The following is a 16,873-nucleotide window of genomic DNA, read 5'->3' as shown; positions in this document are numbered from 1 at the left end:
GTGGGGAAAAGAGGGAAGACATAACACATAAATGATGTTCAAACAAGGGTTCACGTCGAGGAAAGTGGGGATTTGAGCAGTGAATATGGGAGAAGCCCAGAGTCATTTTGGATTACGGGGAAAAACAAGATCATCTGCTGTCCCCTGCATCCGTCCCCACACCAGGGTCACCTCAGTGCCCAAGAACGGCACCATCCATCACAGTGAATTGCTGTGGTTGACTTGGACCTCGTTGTTTGGATGATGTACCCACTCTAAAACAGGTACCCTGCTCTCTCCTGGGAATCTCGAATTCCGAGGCTCAGTTCGGGCCTACCTCTATGTTCAACTAAAGTAACTAAAGACAGCAGTATCCAGGATTTCCACAAAGACACACAGAGATGCCGAAGAAGTTAGAAACAAGTCAAGCTCGGTTTTCAGCCTGGCCATGAGAGCATGTCCCTCTGTCACTGATTTTGGGGCAGGGAAAGGGGTAAACAGCACTTACGGTACACACATCCATACACTTCTATCCTCATCCCGATCCTGCCCTTGGGGCTCCAGGCTAAGGGGAGGAAGCGCAGGAACCTGGCTTCGAAGGGAGGCTGCAGTCGGTAATGCACCACGCTGTCCGCGTTTGTGTTTCCTGGAAAACTCTGGGAGAGAACGGAGAAAGGATCAGTGTGTCCGCAGAACTCCAGGCTCTGCTCCTGCGGGTAAGGGATGGAGGCTTCACTCTGTTCTTATGCAAAAGTCTGCCGGCTTTATAGAAAGTCTGCTAATGTTTAAGAGGGATGTGACCACATTTCCTCAGGGCCTGGATTAGTCACCATTGTTCTAAGCTTTCCGTATTTGCAGGGTGATTTACATTTCAGTGGCAACATTAAGTTGGCTGTAAACCGGGGCACCTGGGTGGCTCAGTGGGTTAAGCTGCTGCCTTCGGCTCAGGTCATGATCTCAGGGTCCTGGGATCGAGCCCCACATCTGGCTCTCTGCTCAGCAGGGAGCTCTCTGCTCTCTCTGCCTGCCTCTCTGCCTACTTGTGATCTCTCTCTCTGTCAAATAAATAAATAAAATATTTAAAAAAAAAAAAAAAAGTTGGCTGTAAACCTGCCACCCTTGAAGGCTTGCTCTTCCCCTGAAGCCTTTTCCTCACCTCTAAGCAGCAAAGATGCTCTCATGCAGCCCCATATCCAAGGCAATCAAGCACGACGTTAACCTGCCATCCTTTCAGGAAGAACCTTGACTCTGCGGTGTGAGCACTGGGAGGGACCTACACAGGGTTCTAGTTCCAAACCCTCCATTTATAAAGGCAAAACCGAAGTCCAAGAAAGTAGAAAGAGTCTGCGGTGGTAAGACAGCGGCTACCCGGGATGGCTAAGACTAGATTCTGGGCTTTGGGTTTCAATCGCAGTGTTCTTAGTGTGTGCAGTCAGGTTGCCCCCAAGTTAGCCGCATTTCGGGAGCACTGGGGAGACCCACAAGACAGAGGGGTGCCCTTGCCCGGACACAGGCACCTGGCCTCAGGCTAGAAGGGCCAGTGTGAGCATAATGGATGCTGTTACAGGGGATGAGAAACTCGCTTCCCACTGCATTGATTTCATGTGCAGATCAGCATATGGGGAAACCCAGAAAAAGGGTGATGCTCTACACATATACACATTGATCATATCACTAATGATTTAATCTATTTTAGACAGCTATGTTACTAATGATTTGCTCAGTTTTTCAAAGGTAACACATACATGTGAGAAGAATCGGAGGACAGAGCACAGACTCCAACACCAGGAAGTGCATCCCCATGTAGCCTCTCTGCCCTGACCCGCAACCTCTCTTGAACGCTCCTGAAGTGCTCCTTACTTGCATCCGGGAAGAAAAAGGTGGGTGGGCTTCCGATGACATGGACTTAGTTACCCCTGTCGGCGAATCCACTCCCCTCACCCCTACGGTCCAGCCTACCTTAGCATTTTAACTCCTGAACAGCGATCTTCTGGAAGCTGGTGTGTGAGTCACAGGACCACAGTTCTCATGTAGACAATTTGTGCCGGTGAAGTACCCCGAGACGCTGGGCTCCTCTGTCCTGCCACCTGGGCCCCAGAACCTCCACTAGCCTCCTTCGCACCAGCATTTCAATGGGCTCTTCCTGCTCTGGGCATTTCGATGTCTGTCCCCGACACTGTACACCTCCTTTTAAAACTGAGTCCATCGACATTTCCTCAGATTGTCCATCAGTTTTCCCAGAGGACAAATGCAAAGCCATAACAGCCTAAGGTTTTCCAATAGTAACACAGCATCTTAGTGAAAAATGCTGCCCCATCCAAGGACCTTACTGGTCTATGCTCTGAAGACAAACAGAGCCCCAGCTATGGTGCGTCTCTTCTGAAAACCTATGACAACTGGTACATCTACCTCAATGCTATCAGTTCTTTGGAACCCCCTGTCAAAAGTTCAAGTTCTGCATTCTTTGATCTCTCCAAGTTTTATCATCCAGAGGGCCAAAGATGTTCTCGTAATACTCCTTCATATAATAGTAACAAAATGAGGGAACAAAAGATCTGACTCTTTCTTACGCTTCCTTACACCAGAAGGACACACTTCTCCTCCCGCCGCAGTTAAAAGGGTCAGACATACTCACGCCACACGGGAGCAAAGCTTGTAGTTGGGCCAAAAAGAATATCCATCTTGTCGTTTTGCTTTGTGAAACCCTAGACCTGGCTTAACACCCAAACCCAACCAAACCAAGCACGATCACTACTCGGACTTGTAAGCCATGACAAGCAGGTAGGAACAGACGGAACCAAGAATACAGAAAACTCAAATGTGGTATCAGGGCCAGTCTCAGAACCTATAACACTTCCTCTTGGCTAATGAATGAAACATCATCTGGGAAGCCCTTCGGCCTCTCTCTTTTGCTCAGTGGAAGCGCCATCTTTGTCCAACATCACCTGTTCTTCAAGGGTCAGCAACCGTTACACCAAGAGCAGGCAAACCCTCTCCATTGCCTCCGTGCTCTGAATGGGAAGTCGGGAATGCACCCTCCCGCCCCCGCAGCTTCCTGCAGGAACTGCAGGCTCGCGTGGGCAGGAGCTGCTTTGTACCAACACCACCACTGTCCAGCACATGCTCTTGGCTGTTATTACAGGCTCCCAGACCCACTGCCTTCATCCACAAAACCAGCTTGATCCAGCGAACTCTGAAGGTTGAGGAGCTATTACATGAGATAATACCTGACAATCATGTTCCCACACCTGCCTGGAGGTAGGTGGTCCACGAGCACCAGCCACTGTGGCCATGGCCTTGGCTGCCATTTTGGTTATGGTGGGTGCATCTGGCAGAGGCTGCTCATCTGTCCAACCCCTGTCCCATTCCTTACACTCTGTCTCAGGTTCAAGACCCGAGACGTGCAGATCACCATCGGCTCCCACATTCACTGTGATGCCAAGATTACAATTCAACCTCAGAACTGAAGTCTATGTTTATCTGAGGGTAACTGACAAAAACTAGGAAAGGTATTTGAACAAATTGTTTTCTTTTCCTTGGATATCATTACTTCCTTCTGAAGCACTTTGTCTGTGGAAGGTAAATTCTGGACACCGTCATTCAGACTGTGTGATGGCAATGCCATAGAGCAAAAGGAATTTCTAGGGCTGTTTTCATGGAATTTAGGCAGAATTCTATTTAAGGAATATTTCAAGTGGCAATAACGTCTTCATAGTCTATGAAAAGAGGAGATTCAGAAGCAATCTTTAAAACGTCTGAGAATCTGTATACGAAGCATTTGTCACACATGATTTTAATTACATTTTAAATATTGGAACGTAGGCATGTATGTGTGCACAGCTGTGTGACCATGTTAATTCATTCTAATTCTAAGGAATCACGTTATTTTTGTCTTACAAAGAACTATCACCAGTCCCTTTGGGTACAAATCAATCATGCATTTCTTTAAAGATCCAGAAGTTAAATGAAATGACTTTGGCACAAGACGGATCCCTACTAGCACGTCACTCTCACTTTCAGGTCTCATTACTGCAATGATCCCATATATTTTGGTGAGGCTTGTGTTTATCTCTTAAGAGGCGATGTGATCTGTTCTTTGCCATATGTATTTTTGCTTTGGTTTTCCAGAACAGATCTGGGTGAACAGGCCACACAGACTTGCAGGAACAAAGGCCCACTCTGTGTTCTAGTAAGTGGAAGATGAAAACCCCATCTTCCCCATCTCTCGTGATAGGAGTGACCTCGGGGAAGCCAGCATTTTTGTGTGTAAAGTAAGAAAAAGAAAACCTCTCTTACAATTTTGACTGAGTTAGTGGGAGGAGTTCCATGGGTCTGTCTTTCTGGCATCCCTCTTGGCTCGCTAGCACTAAGAAAAACACCAACGAGACTGTCCACACGACTGATCACCAGGGACACTTCATCTGGACACGGACTCAATATCCGGTCACTGTGAAGGCATCACATTGAATCCTTTGTTCACTATTAGGAGCAGACGATGTCTGATGAAGTCTTCCATTTCCACATTAGTTAGGTTGAAGGTAACCCGAGTCCATGGCTTGGGCTTTGCTCACGTGCTAGGAACATGTTTCTGAGATAATTTGTTTTAGGAATTGGTGACATTTCTGAAAAGCTGCCAGCTCTGCACTGATTTAGTTAGCAGTCACGTTAGTAGACTCTAAATCCGGAGAAGGGATCATTGAGAGACTTCCGTGGAGCCATGGTCTCAGTTTTAAACTGAGTCATCATGATTCTCCATTGGAGTCAACAAATGATCTTTGAGTTGTCTATTATGTATTTGTCATTTCAGGTTTGAAATGTCTGTGTCCTAAGGTCGGCTTTTATACCAATGCCTTCTTTCCAAACACAAGTGGTGTTGCCCTAGAAACAGGTCTTGGTGATTTTAAAAATAAATATTAAGTCTCTACTGTGGGCCCCTAGGAAATCCGAGCTTCATTATTCACTCACCGCTGTTCATTTTATTTTAAGGCCTTTGAGATAGGGGGAAGGATGTTGCTGGGATCAAGAGAGTGTGCAAGAATCCCCAAGCTCTAATTCTGGCCATTTTAATTACGGGGCCATGATGGTCTTGGACAAGATGCTTAAATCTCCCCACATCTCAGCTTCTTCATGAGCAATGGGGGAATAATAATAATTACTGTTACTATTAAAAATAGTATTTTGTCCCCATTATTTCCAGAGGCTCATGGACCATGAAAGGACGTACTAAATTTATTTCCTGTAGTTAGACCATGTCAAAATTATACTCAGTTGCTTTAAAGTAAGTGATCTTGTCATGAATTATTTTTAATTTAATTATTTTTAATATTTGAGTGAACTAGAAAGTACCGTAACATTTACACATAGATAAATTAAGGAAATCCTCCTCCTGTCGTTTTACTGAGTGAGCCAGACTGGGATGTCAGTAGTATGACCTGGAGGGAGGGCCTGACCCCTTAGATGTCAGTCAGCCGGGTGCTTCGTGCAAGTTGAGCACTAGAGTTTAACTCGTGCAGATGAGTTGACTTCAACAGCGTCCTAGAAAGTGAATGAATAATCTCCCTTCTCACTTAAAACAACCAGACCGGTGCCTGATGAGCATCTTCTGATGTGACGATCTCAGTGTGTCAGAAAAAAATGTGCACTTAGCAAGCATTTCCTGGTTTCTTTCATGGACTCAGTGGAAGCAAGTCACAAAGTCAAACCAGTGACTGAGCAAAAAGAGATGACCATGTCTCTGGGTCCCAGCACCTTCCCCTACCTGGAGAGGGAACCCGCCCCATGACTAAGCACAGCTAGACCTAACAGAAACCCATAGCACCTGGCCCTGGACTCATCTACATCCCAGAGCCAAAACAGGTGCAGGAAACAGGGTCCCGAATGCTGCTCTTCATTAACGTGCTTTTGTAATCTCAGCTGTATTAAAGGATAATGTAAACACTACCAAAATATTATTGAAATGAAGCGTTTTTAAAACACATTGAGAAGCTGTAGGCCTTTACTGCTTAGTTTTACCTTCTGCCTGAAATATGAACCCAGCAGACAAGACAAGACAGGTTTCTGACTCTGCAGAAAAAGTAGGGTTTCGCAACACTCCTCCCTTCCCTATCTTCTTACATGATATGAGAAATGAGAAATACATTGTATAAGCTATACGAAAGGCCCACTGGCGTTGGCAAAGAGTTAGTAGAGAAAACGTCAGAAAAAATATTTCCAATAGTAAAGAGTTCATACTTTAAAAGCAATGTATGGTTATTGAAAACAATACCAGAACATCGCAAAAAAGGTGTGTAGTTTGATACGTAGCACAAGCTTATTTTCTGGAAACCGAATTAGCTTTCAGTATTTGAAGAGTGACACCAAAGAACAAAATGAGGTATTGTTAGTGTTATAAGAAATGCCTCAAATGAGTGTTTAATAGTGTACCTCTCTTATCAGCAACTTGAAGGAATTAAATAAGTTAATTGAGAAGAATTAAATATATAACTTGACTTAAATATAAACTTGACTCCAGGCACAGTTTGGGGGCATTCTTTAACAACTCAGATTATTGGCAGAATAGCACGATCCTCTTAGCCTCCTGCATATATTCAAAATAATGATATAGCAAATGGGCTATTTGTACAAAATTTAGAAGATTTCTCATCAAGAAGTACCTGTGAGTGAAGACATACCATATGTATTTAATTCAACATTAAAATACTTTATAAAGTAGGGAACCTGGGGCGCCTGGGTGGCTCAGTGAGTTAAAGCCTCTGCCTTCAGCTCAGATCATGTGGGATCGAGCCCCATATCATGTTCTCTGCTCCACAATGAGCCTGCTTCCTCCTCTCTCTCTGCCTGACTGCCTACTTGTGATCTCTGTCAAATAAATAAATTAAAAAAAAATCTTTAAAGTAGGGAACCCATCTAACTTACTGTGATGGGCTTAATTGTGTTCCCCACCCCTAATTCATATGTGAAAGCCTGAACCCCCCATACTTCTGAATGTGATTGTTTGGAGACAGGGTCTATAAAGAGGTGATCAAGGTAAAATGAGGCCATTGGGGTGAGCCCTGATTCGAAGAGCCTGGGTCATTACAAGAGGAAATCGGGATGCACAGAGACCCCAGAGAAAGTGCACACGGAGGGAAGACCCCGTGAGTACCCAGGGAGATGTCACACGTCAACTGCAGCACAATAAATTGGGGGCGGGGGGGTACTTCACACCAGCATTAGACATCTTGAACAAAAACTCCCCATTTTTAAATAACTTCTGAGGGAGACTGAATACCACTGGACAACTAAAAAAGTACTTCTGAAACCTCTGTGGCTTCCCATTTCTTTCAAGAGGCTAACTGCCAGGTGCCTGGCCAGCTCAGGCAGAGGAGCGTGCAAATCTTGATCTCAGGGTCTTGAGTTCAAGCCCCACCTGGGGTTTATTAAGTAAGTTACTCAGTAAATAAACTTTAAATAAATACATATTTTTTAAGAGGCAAATGACCCATTTTATACAGGGCAACAAGCAAACAATCCTGCAGTAGTAGAATGAAAATGTTTTCCAAAATGAAATTCTGCAATGGAAGTTCCGAATAAAATGTTTTTCAAAATTTTCTTCTCCAGTAGATATTTGGATTTATCCTAGACTGTTTATAAGGGAAACACACTCACCCTCCCAAGATTCTGCTGTCATACCTACAAAAAATCAGACCACTTCTGAGTGGTCGGCACAACTTTGCATTCAAAGGAAGTGTTAATTTATCTAGGATTTAGCCAAATAAGTTAAAAATTGTATGAAGATCAAATAGCTGTTTTTCAACTAATTGTCTATATAAAGTTGTTTTGGTCATTTCAGAAACCCCTCGTCCCCCCAAAAGCTCTTTTCTTAGCGTTTTAAATTTGAGTCACCAATACTGTTAAACCAAAATGATTAGGGTCACTCTGAGTTCAAAATTAATTCTGACACAGGAATTATGCTTAGAGTATGATAAAAGAAACACCCATCTGAGAAGTAAGTTGAGTGAGTGTGAAGTAAGTCCTTTGCCACGTTGACTCACCATTTTCCAGGGATGATAAAAGGCTGTGGGGGCCAGAGCAGAGGGAAGACAATTCTCCATGGGTTTCTCCCATTTCTGCACATCTTACAGAGTGAAGCCCTGTCTTTTCTTCTGAACTGTCTTGCAAGGACATTTATATAGAAAGCAGCCCTGTAAGATCATTTAATTTTTCCTTCCAGGTGAAGGGCAGGCATGCTTCCTGCACAAATGACTCAGGTTCCCGGAGCTCTTGTAACATAAGCCCCTGAATGTGCAGACATCCACCTGGGCATGATGCACGTGTGACGAAGGGTTAAGGGGAACCAAGGCCAGGATGCCATGCAGCCTGACAATATCCAAGTCAGTCCCACGCTCCCCGTCTGACCCAGGAGTCTCCCATCTCCTCCCACATCCAGGAAACAGGAAGGCAAACTTGTTGCAAATAGAGCAAACACTCAAATACCTCACAGTTCTAGAAGGAAAGTTTGAAGTTCATCTCCCTGCAGACTTCTGAGAACATGTAGGAAAAGGCATAGGACTAAACACTCTACTTCATTCAAGCCGCTATGCAAACATTTGTACATTTGAGTATATTGGTCTGTTATGTTCTCTTTTCTTTGCTTTTATTAATGCATGAATCCAAATTATTTTTAATTTATTTTTAAATTATTTTTTAATTTATTTTTAAATGTTACACTGTTTCTAAATAAGAAAAATACCAAGAAAAAACAAAATGTGGTCTGTGTTCTCATTAGCAAGAAAACCCCTGTTGGCATGGAAAATAAATGAGAAACATAGATGGCTTTGGCTAGAAAAGTCAAGTAGTGTAAGAAAAGCTTAACATGCAGAAGGCACTCTTCCTGCCTTCTCCCTGTCCCCAGTTAGCCATTGTTTATGGTTTTTTGTAATTGTCTTCTGCGTTTACTGCTTCCCACCTTTTTTTCCCCAGATTTCCTAGTAGGGATCCCCATGATTAGAGACAGGCAGATATGAAGTCCCTGGCTAAGGCACAACAGGGGCCATCCCTCTACCACAGAATCCTTCCCATCACTAACCATGTTCTAGAGAAGCTCCAGCCGACATCCCAGGCACTGGAGGAAATATTAGCAAATACTGGTCATGCCTCCCCCAGCACGGAAGCAAGCTGGATCCATGAAACACCAGTCCCTGACACCTGGATAGATCCCTCCTCCCTTCTCCTCCAAAAGGGAAGCAGGGAGGAGAGATCCACCCAGGTCCCAATCTTCAGAAAGACCTATCAGGAGCTCACGTTTGGTTTAATCACTTAAGCCAGATCAAGTGAAGTCACATTAGTAAACTGCTTACCACTCATTTTTATTCAACACGTGGCATGATAAGAAGGCATGCCTCTCATTACCCACACACACCTGAGTCAGGGCCTTGGCTTACAGCACCTGGCTCACAACCCTAACCCCCTCCTCTAAACCCTCCCCTAATCCCTCCTCTAAGGGCTCCCCTTACCCCTCTTCTAACCACTCCCCTAAACATGCCTAATAACCCCTCTAACCACACCCTAACCCCTCCCACCTTCCCAGGAATCAATCCATGTAACTGATGAAGAGCAAGAAAGTTTGTTGCTGTTGTCTGCATTGTAAAGTAAGGTTGCTTGTTGCCACCTCTCTTCCGGATTATTTCACAGACATTAGACAAAGCCTTAGAAGAAAGTTCTCCCTCATCTAGGAGAGTGGATCTTCCCACGTTTTATCACAAAACATTTCAGAAATGCCAATATAATACATAATATTTTCGACAAATGAATTAAAACAAAGATTTATCTCATTCATGTAAATGCTAAGAAAGCAAGACAGCGAATTAGTGATTGAAGCCTCACACCTGAGGCTTACGCAGAGGAGCAGAGACCTGCAATGGATCAGCTACAGAGAAGGACGAGACACGTAAGCGACGTCGACTTTGCAATCACGGGGAAAACTATGATGTGGGATTTGAAAAGTCCTAGAAATGGTCAATGCCTTTCAAAACATCCCTCCTATTCTTCCCCACAGAGTCCGAGGGGTTGGCGAGGCCTCAAACTTTTGATTTACCATGAACCATAAAAGCTTTTCAATCTGGAGAAGACCCTTTCTGAAGTGGAACCACCCTTTTGTGGCATTCTTTTAAGTCAGGTTCTCTCCTTCGTTTCTTCATTCAATTTGTCGAACAGCCGGGGTCGGCATGGAGCCTGGAAGAGGACCCCCCATCAGCCTCTTTGCTGTCTTGAACCACACAGACAGACATCTGAAGAAAAGGGCTCACACGTGCTGAGATCTGACTGTTTCCAGGGCACTAAATGTGATTTTTTTCATAAGCAGGATCTCAATACATCCGTGCCATGGCCCTGTGTGTTAAGGTTAACCACGCTGTTTTTTATGGAAAGAAAGAAAAACGGAGGTTGAGGTTGGGGAAGTTTCTTGGCCAAGGGTCATCCCCTGAGAGACCTGCCCCTGAGACTGAGGGCGGGAGGTTTCTGGAATAACGTCCCCCACACTAGGGCACGTGCTGGGAGGAATCCACTTACTAACAGGAGGTATTATCTACACATACTCCTCGGTTTTCCTACCAAATAGGACTGCTGAGTCATGGAAACACTAAGTGGGAATTCTCAGGGGAAACGACAAGAAAGAAACATCCAGACTAGGGTGCTGAGTGATTGTCTGTCCTATGTCAATCCTTCATCTGTCTCATGCCTTCAACTACCCCCTCAGGATGTGCAGGGTTCAGATGGATGGGCTCAGAAGACCTAAAAACTCTGACTAAAAGAAAGACCCATGACAAGATTTCACCAATGCCCAGGAGTTTAAAAGACAACAGAGAGGAGCAAGATTCCACATCAGAAGAAGCCAGGGACATCTGGAGGAGAAAGGTACAGCTTAGCCCCTCAAAGGTCTGCTTCGCATGGAAAGGAAGGCAGAAAATCCTGGCACTCCTTCCTGTAAGCATTGAAAGACCATCCTTACTTCATTCAAAACTTACCACCCCCCAAAAAACAAATGAACAAACAAACAAACATAACATGTGGATAGGCTGAGCCAGGGGCAGTGATTTCTACCCTAAGTATTCCTGAGTTAGTATTATGGTCTTATACTAGCGCACTTTTATTGTTTAACTGTCTCTGCTGTGAGTACATTTCAGAGAAAATTCTTAAGTGAGTATTCAAGTGAAGCCATAAAAATGTTCTGTACTGTGATCAAGTGGGTATTTTAACGATTTATAATTATGCTTCTAACGTAGGAAACGTCCCGTGCCTCCCAAGCTAAGCTTGTTAGGGGTCAGTCAGATTTATGAATGTGTGCAGTCTCTGTTATATTTCCGTCCTGGGCTGTTTTTCTTCTAAGTGTTTATAGCTGCTTAAGCAGTGATTTAGAAAAAATACTTTGACTACTTTTTTTCACTCTACAAACCCACTTCAAATATTGTGGAAATATTAAAAGATATAATTCTCCCATTCCATTCTCCTGCCTCAAAGCCTTTTAGTTTGTGCTTTTGAGAATGCTGTGCACTGAAAGTGATGTAAGTGTGCTGGGTGTCCTGATACAAGGGTCGTGCATTCCATTCGATGCCTGTTTCTCGAAGGTTCACTTCAGCCCAGAGGTGCCCCTGACATCTTCTGCTGCTCCTGTTCAGGCTCTGTCTGTCCCATCACTGGGCTTACTTGCCCTGTTCTGTGCTGCCAACAGTTTACCGGACTGCTGGGGGTCTGTGTTCTGGGATCCTGGAGTCTCAGCTGGACCCACTGGGAGAGCCCTGGAAACCACATGATCTGCCCACAGAGTCCTACCATGGCTCAGGGTACTTCCCCTGAGATCCCTGCCCCCCTTCACCAGGCAGCACCCCACCTCAGCTCCCGGCCACCCACTCCAGGATGCAGTGGTGGCTGCTGCAAATGAGGGTTATAAGAGCTTTCTGCCTACATGTGACATACATATAATCTTAGTGAGGCAGTGAGGGACCAGGGAAGAAAACAGTATCTTTTAAGAAGCTCTAACCTGGAGTTCCTGCCTGTCCTATAGCATCCATGTGCAAATCTTTATGCTCTTCATGGACTTCCACTCTTTCCATGCAAAGTCAAGGGGACAGTGATGCCCTGGCTCCCCACCATGGAGGAAGGAAGGGGTGCTTGTGATTTATGGACTGAGAGAAAGCTCACAAATCCCATAGCTGATGATTTGTGGAATGAGGCCAGGTGGAAGAAAGTAAAAGAAACGAAAACAGAAAGGCACAGTGTCCTTTTCTTTCAGACAGTAACAGATGTAGTGAGGAGTCTGAAAGGTGGTTAGTAGCTGGGGTCCTTGGCCCAACAGACACCACGGATCCCTGAGCCTCACCAGAATGCACAAATCTCAGTTCCACGTCTGTAATAGACAACTGCTCTGGATATGTAGTTTCCTTCCCTGCAAACAGTGCCTCTGCTAAATCTACTATCCTTGGACTTATGGAAGGCTTTACCCATCGGTATGGTGTCCCACACTGTGTTGCCCCTGGTCAAGGAATGTGTTTCATAGCAGTTGAAGGGCAGAAATGAGTCCATGATGGTAGAATTCATGGTCACACCATACTTTCTACCATCCGAAGCAACTGGCTTGCTAGAAAAACAAAATGGCCTTTTGAAGACTCAGTTACAGAGCTGGCTGGGTGGCAATCACTTGCAGGCAAAATTTGTCCTGGGGCTTCATTCTTCAGGAGGCTGGGTATGCTCTGAATCAATGCGTCCATATGTGATGCTCTTTCTCCCATAGTCAGGATTCACGTGTCCGGGAAGCTAGCGCTAGAAATGGAGGGACACCTATATTATCCTAGTGACATCACGAGGAAATCTTTGCTCCTAGTTTCTGTGACCTCGTGCCTTGCAGATCTAGAGACCCTCGTTCAAAGGGAAGAATGCTACCACCAGGAGACATACTGTGATTCCATTAAAGTGGAAATTAAGACGGCTACTCTGGAGGGGAGCCTGGGTGGCTCAGTGGGCTAAAGCCTCTGCTTTCGGCTCAGGTCATGATCCCAGGGTCCTGGGATCGAGCCCCACATCGGGCTCTCTGCTCCTCAGAGAGCCTGCTTCCTCCTCTCTCTCCCTGCCTGCCTCTCTTGCCTGCTTGTAACCTCTGTCTGTCAAATAAATAAATAATAAAAAAAAATCTTAGGGGCACCTGCGTGGCTCAGTGGTTTAAGCCGCTGCCTTCGGCTCGGGTCATGATCTCAGGGTCCTGGGATCGAGTCCCACATCGGGCTCTCTGCTTGGCAGGGAGCCTGCTTCCCTCTCACTCTCTCTGCCTGCCTCTCTGCCTACTTATGATCTCTCTCTGTCAAATAAATAAATAAAATCTTAAAAAAAAAAAATCTTAAAAAAAAAAAAAAGACGGCTACTCGGCCACCTTGGGCTCCCCATGCCTTTGAATAAACACATAATGATGAGAGGTAAGGTGCTTAACGATCCTGACTGTGCAGAAAAATTAGACTGTTAATCCACTGTGGAGGAAATGGAGGGCATGTCTACCACCAAGCCCTGGGACGAAAGTCAGTGAAAAATGACAACTGCCCAATCCAGGCAGGACTACTGGTAGTCCAGAAAGCTCAGGAATGAAGGGTTGGGTCACTCCACCAGATAAAGAATCATGACCAGGGGCGCCTGGGTGGCTCAGTGGGTTAAAGCCTCTGCCTTCGGCTCAGGTCATGATCTCAGGGTCCTGGGATCGAGCCCCGCATCGGGCTCTCTGCTCAGCCGGGAGCCTGCTTCTTCCTCTCTCTGCCTGCCTCTGCCTACTTGTGATTTCTCTCTCTCTCTGTCAAATAAATAAAAATCTAAAAAAAAAAAAAAAAAAAAAAAAAAAAAGAATCATGACCAGCTGAGGTGCATGTTCACAACAAATGTAATGTAGAACAAGCAGCCGAAGTAGCAGGTAGAATACCAGCTATGACCATGTGACCAGTTACAGAAATAAGGACTCTAATTCTTTTTTTCATAAGATTTTGTTCATTTGTTTCTTTGTTCAGAGTGCAAGTGTGGGTGGGACAGAGGCAGATGGAGAGAATCTCCAGCAGATTCCATGCTGAGCATGGAACCCGATGTGGGGCTCAATCTAATGACCTGGGCCAAAACCAAGAGTTGGATGCTTAACCAACTCAGCCACCTGGGCATTCCACGACTCTAATTCTTATGAATATTTCTTCCTTATTTTGTTATGAGTATTTTTGTGTTGGTCCACCTGTTTTCTTCCTTCTCTTGGTCCCTTATCAGAGAACATACGATGCATAGAGTTTGCACCATAGTATTGAAGTTACAGGTTATCAGGGAGAAGAAAGAACATCTCCAAGTACTTTGTATCCACTTCTAGGGAATGTATTAGTGCATTTTAAGTTGTATGTAAGATAGTTGCGTCATGATAGACAGAAGTATAACCTTGTTATTGTCTTTATTTGGAGATTAAGCATGACTTGAAGAGACGTGTATGGGTCCTAAATTGACAAGGGTCAATTATGATGGATAATTCTGTGACAACTTGTGTAGGCCAGAGGACCCAGATAGTTGATCACATACATGTCTGGATGTAACAGTGCAGGTATTTTTTTATATGCGATTTTCACATAAATTTCCAAAAAAAAAAAAAAAAGTAAATTACGCTCCATAACGTGGGTGGGCCTCATCTAATCAGTTGAAGGCCTTAAAAGAAAAGATTGAGGTCCCACAAGTGTGAAGGAGTTCTGCCCCCAGGCAGGGATCAGACTCAAATTACCACATCAGCTTGGTCTGCCACCAATCTGCAGAATTCAAATATGCCAGCTTTCACAGTCAGCAAATTCTTTAAAATAAATCTCTCTCTTTCTGTGTCTGTCTCTGTCTCTGTTTCTACCTCTCTTTTTCTCTCTCAATAAACACACACACACACACACACACACACACACACACACACACATTCTAGAACCCTACTACAGAAAGTACTTCACATTTGTAATTAAGAAAATGATGAATAAAGAATGGAAGATGGGCATCATATTTACTCAGAAATTATTGGCATGTGCCTTAGTTATTAATTATAAAAATTCTAGTAAATTCTCAACAAGAACCTTCAAAGAAAGTCTAGAAAAAGACTAGGCTATATACCAAGCCCAGAAAAAAATGAAAAACAAAATGAAAATCCAATAACTGCATGAAGTAGTAGGCAAAGTGATCACGAGAATATAATTAATCAAATAAGAAACATACATAACTGCAACTATAAGGGACATATAACCAGATATCAACAAAACATGAACATGGGATTTGTTTCTCTTGGAGGCAAGGGAGCCAGGATTCTGGGTTTCCCCAAACTCTGAGCAAGCCAGTCTCAGTTTGATCCTCTGGCAGAGAGCTCCTGGCTGAAGAGCCCAGCCATGGTTTTCTTTCCTTCGGGGAATTGCTGATAGACCATCTGTCACACACTCAGCCTGAGCCTGAGCACAAAGAATAGCAGCGTCAGCCACGATTGTGATTCTTAAGAATGGCTCTCACCCCCAAGCTAGTGCAGTATCCTCTCATGGAGAAAAGCCTGGTTACAAAGTTGGGAGCCAGGCGACTCACATGGGAATTCACATCGGGCCAGGGCGCATGGCTCTGGGGTCAGCTGTTCCTGGGACAGATTGGGAGATCTGATAGCTCCCTGATCAGCATAAGAAGTGGGTCAGATTGAGCAGAGTGGAGATGCATAACAAGGAAGTAAAACGTGGGCACCCGTGGCTGGCTGATACTCAACCTGGATGGCTCAGAGGGTTAAGGGCCTGACTCCTGATTTCAGCTCAGGTCAGGATCTCAGGGTTAGCTTGGCTAACCAGTACTTAGCAGGGAGTTGGCTGGAGATTCTCTCTCTCTCTCTCTCTCTCTCTCTCCCTCTACTCCTCCCCTATGTTGTGCTTTCTATCACTCTCTCCCAAGTAAATAAATTAATCTTTTTTTTTTTTAAAGAATGATAAGAAAGGCTGCAGAGCGAAACAAAGTGAAAGGCCAGTGAGTCCTCATGACATCTCAGATTTCGAAACGATAATGAAGAAAGTGGAGAACAACCCATCCTCCAAAACATGCTAAACTCTGGGGGAGGGGCGGGGGGGGAATCCGTCTACTTTAAAAAATGTTCCCTTGGAAATTTTTTCAAGGACAGCTTCTCTTACCCACTCATTGGGTTTCTTCTGAATATTTATGGCACAGGTATGGAATGAACGCCATTACATAGAGCATGAACATGAAAACACGCAGGAACCATGAACCCGGCAATAGAGAATGTGTTGGTAAGGCAATGCCTGGTGCTTCAGGATTTCTGGGAAACAGGGCTGGATATCAATTTGGCTGTGACCATGATGCTGTCTATTTATGTACACTTATGTATGGGGTGCTGTCTATTTATGTACACGGCTCAGGGGTCAAGCCATGGACTATGGTTATCTTCCTGGGTCTATGTAGAGAGAGGGCCAGAGCTCAAAATTGTTAAGGAAATTGTACATTTTTATTAAAGCAATAATCTTTGAAGAGTTTAAATTCTATTTTCCACTTCAGATGTTATGTACCCCCTGAAGGGACAGTCAGCACTTAGCATCATGGGAAACCTGGGGGTGACCCATGGGTTTAGGCTGTTGAATAAAGCTGCAAGAACCTCTAGGAGCTTCAGAAAAGCACACATTTGCTCAAAATAATTTTTTAAGTGAAACTGTATTAAGAACTAGTTTCAGTCCCTTTCTGGCTCACAATGGCCATTTTTAAAAATGGGTAGAAGGAATGTAGCCACAGCACGGATTTATCCATTTCCACACCAGACCTGGGAAAACTCACACTCTGCGTTCTGTGTTCTCCAGAGAAGGACGAGCACCACTGTGATCCACAAACTGTGACCACACAGCATTCC

At 44.6% G+C, this 16,873-nt stretch overlaps 1 protein-coding gene across 1 annotated transcript in view; it reads right to left on the bottom strand.

The window, feature by feature from the left end:
* Positions 1–16,873, bottom strand: part of LOC123955291 (contactin-associated protein-like 3) — a 190,684-nt gene that overhangs the window by 91,214 nt on the left and 82,597 nt on the right. The window contains 1 exon segment of the mRNA XM_046027167.1: positions 488–635. Within this exon segment, the coding sequence (XP_045883123.1) occupies positions 488–635 (148 nt within the window).

This window comes from Meles meles, chromosome 13 (assembly GCF_922984935.1).
Source record: "Meles meles chromosome 13, mMelMel3.1 paternal haplotype, whole genome shotgun sequence".
NCBI classification, from domain to species: domain Eukaryota; kingdom Metazoa; phylum Chordata; class Mammalia; order Carnivora; family Mustelidae; genus Meles; species Meles meles.
This window is presented reverse-complemented; position numbering and strand designations above follow the sequence as displayed.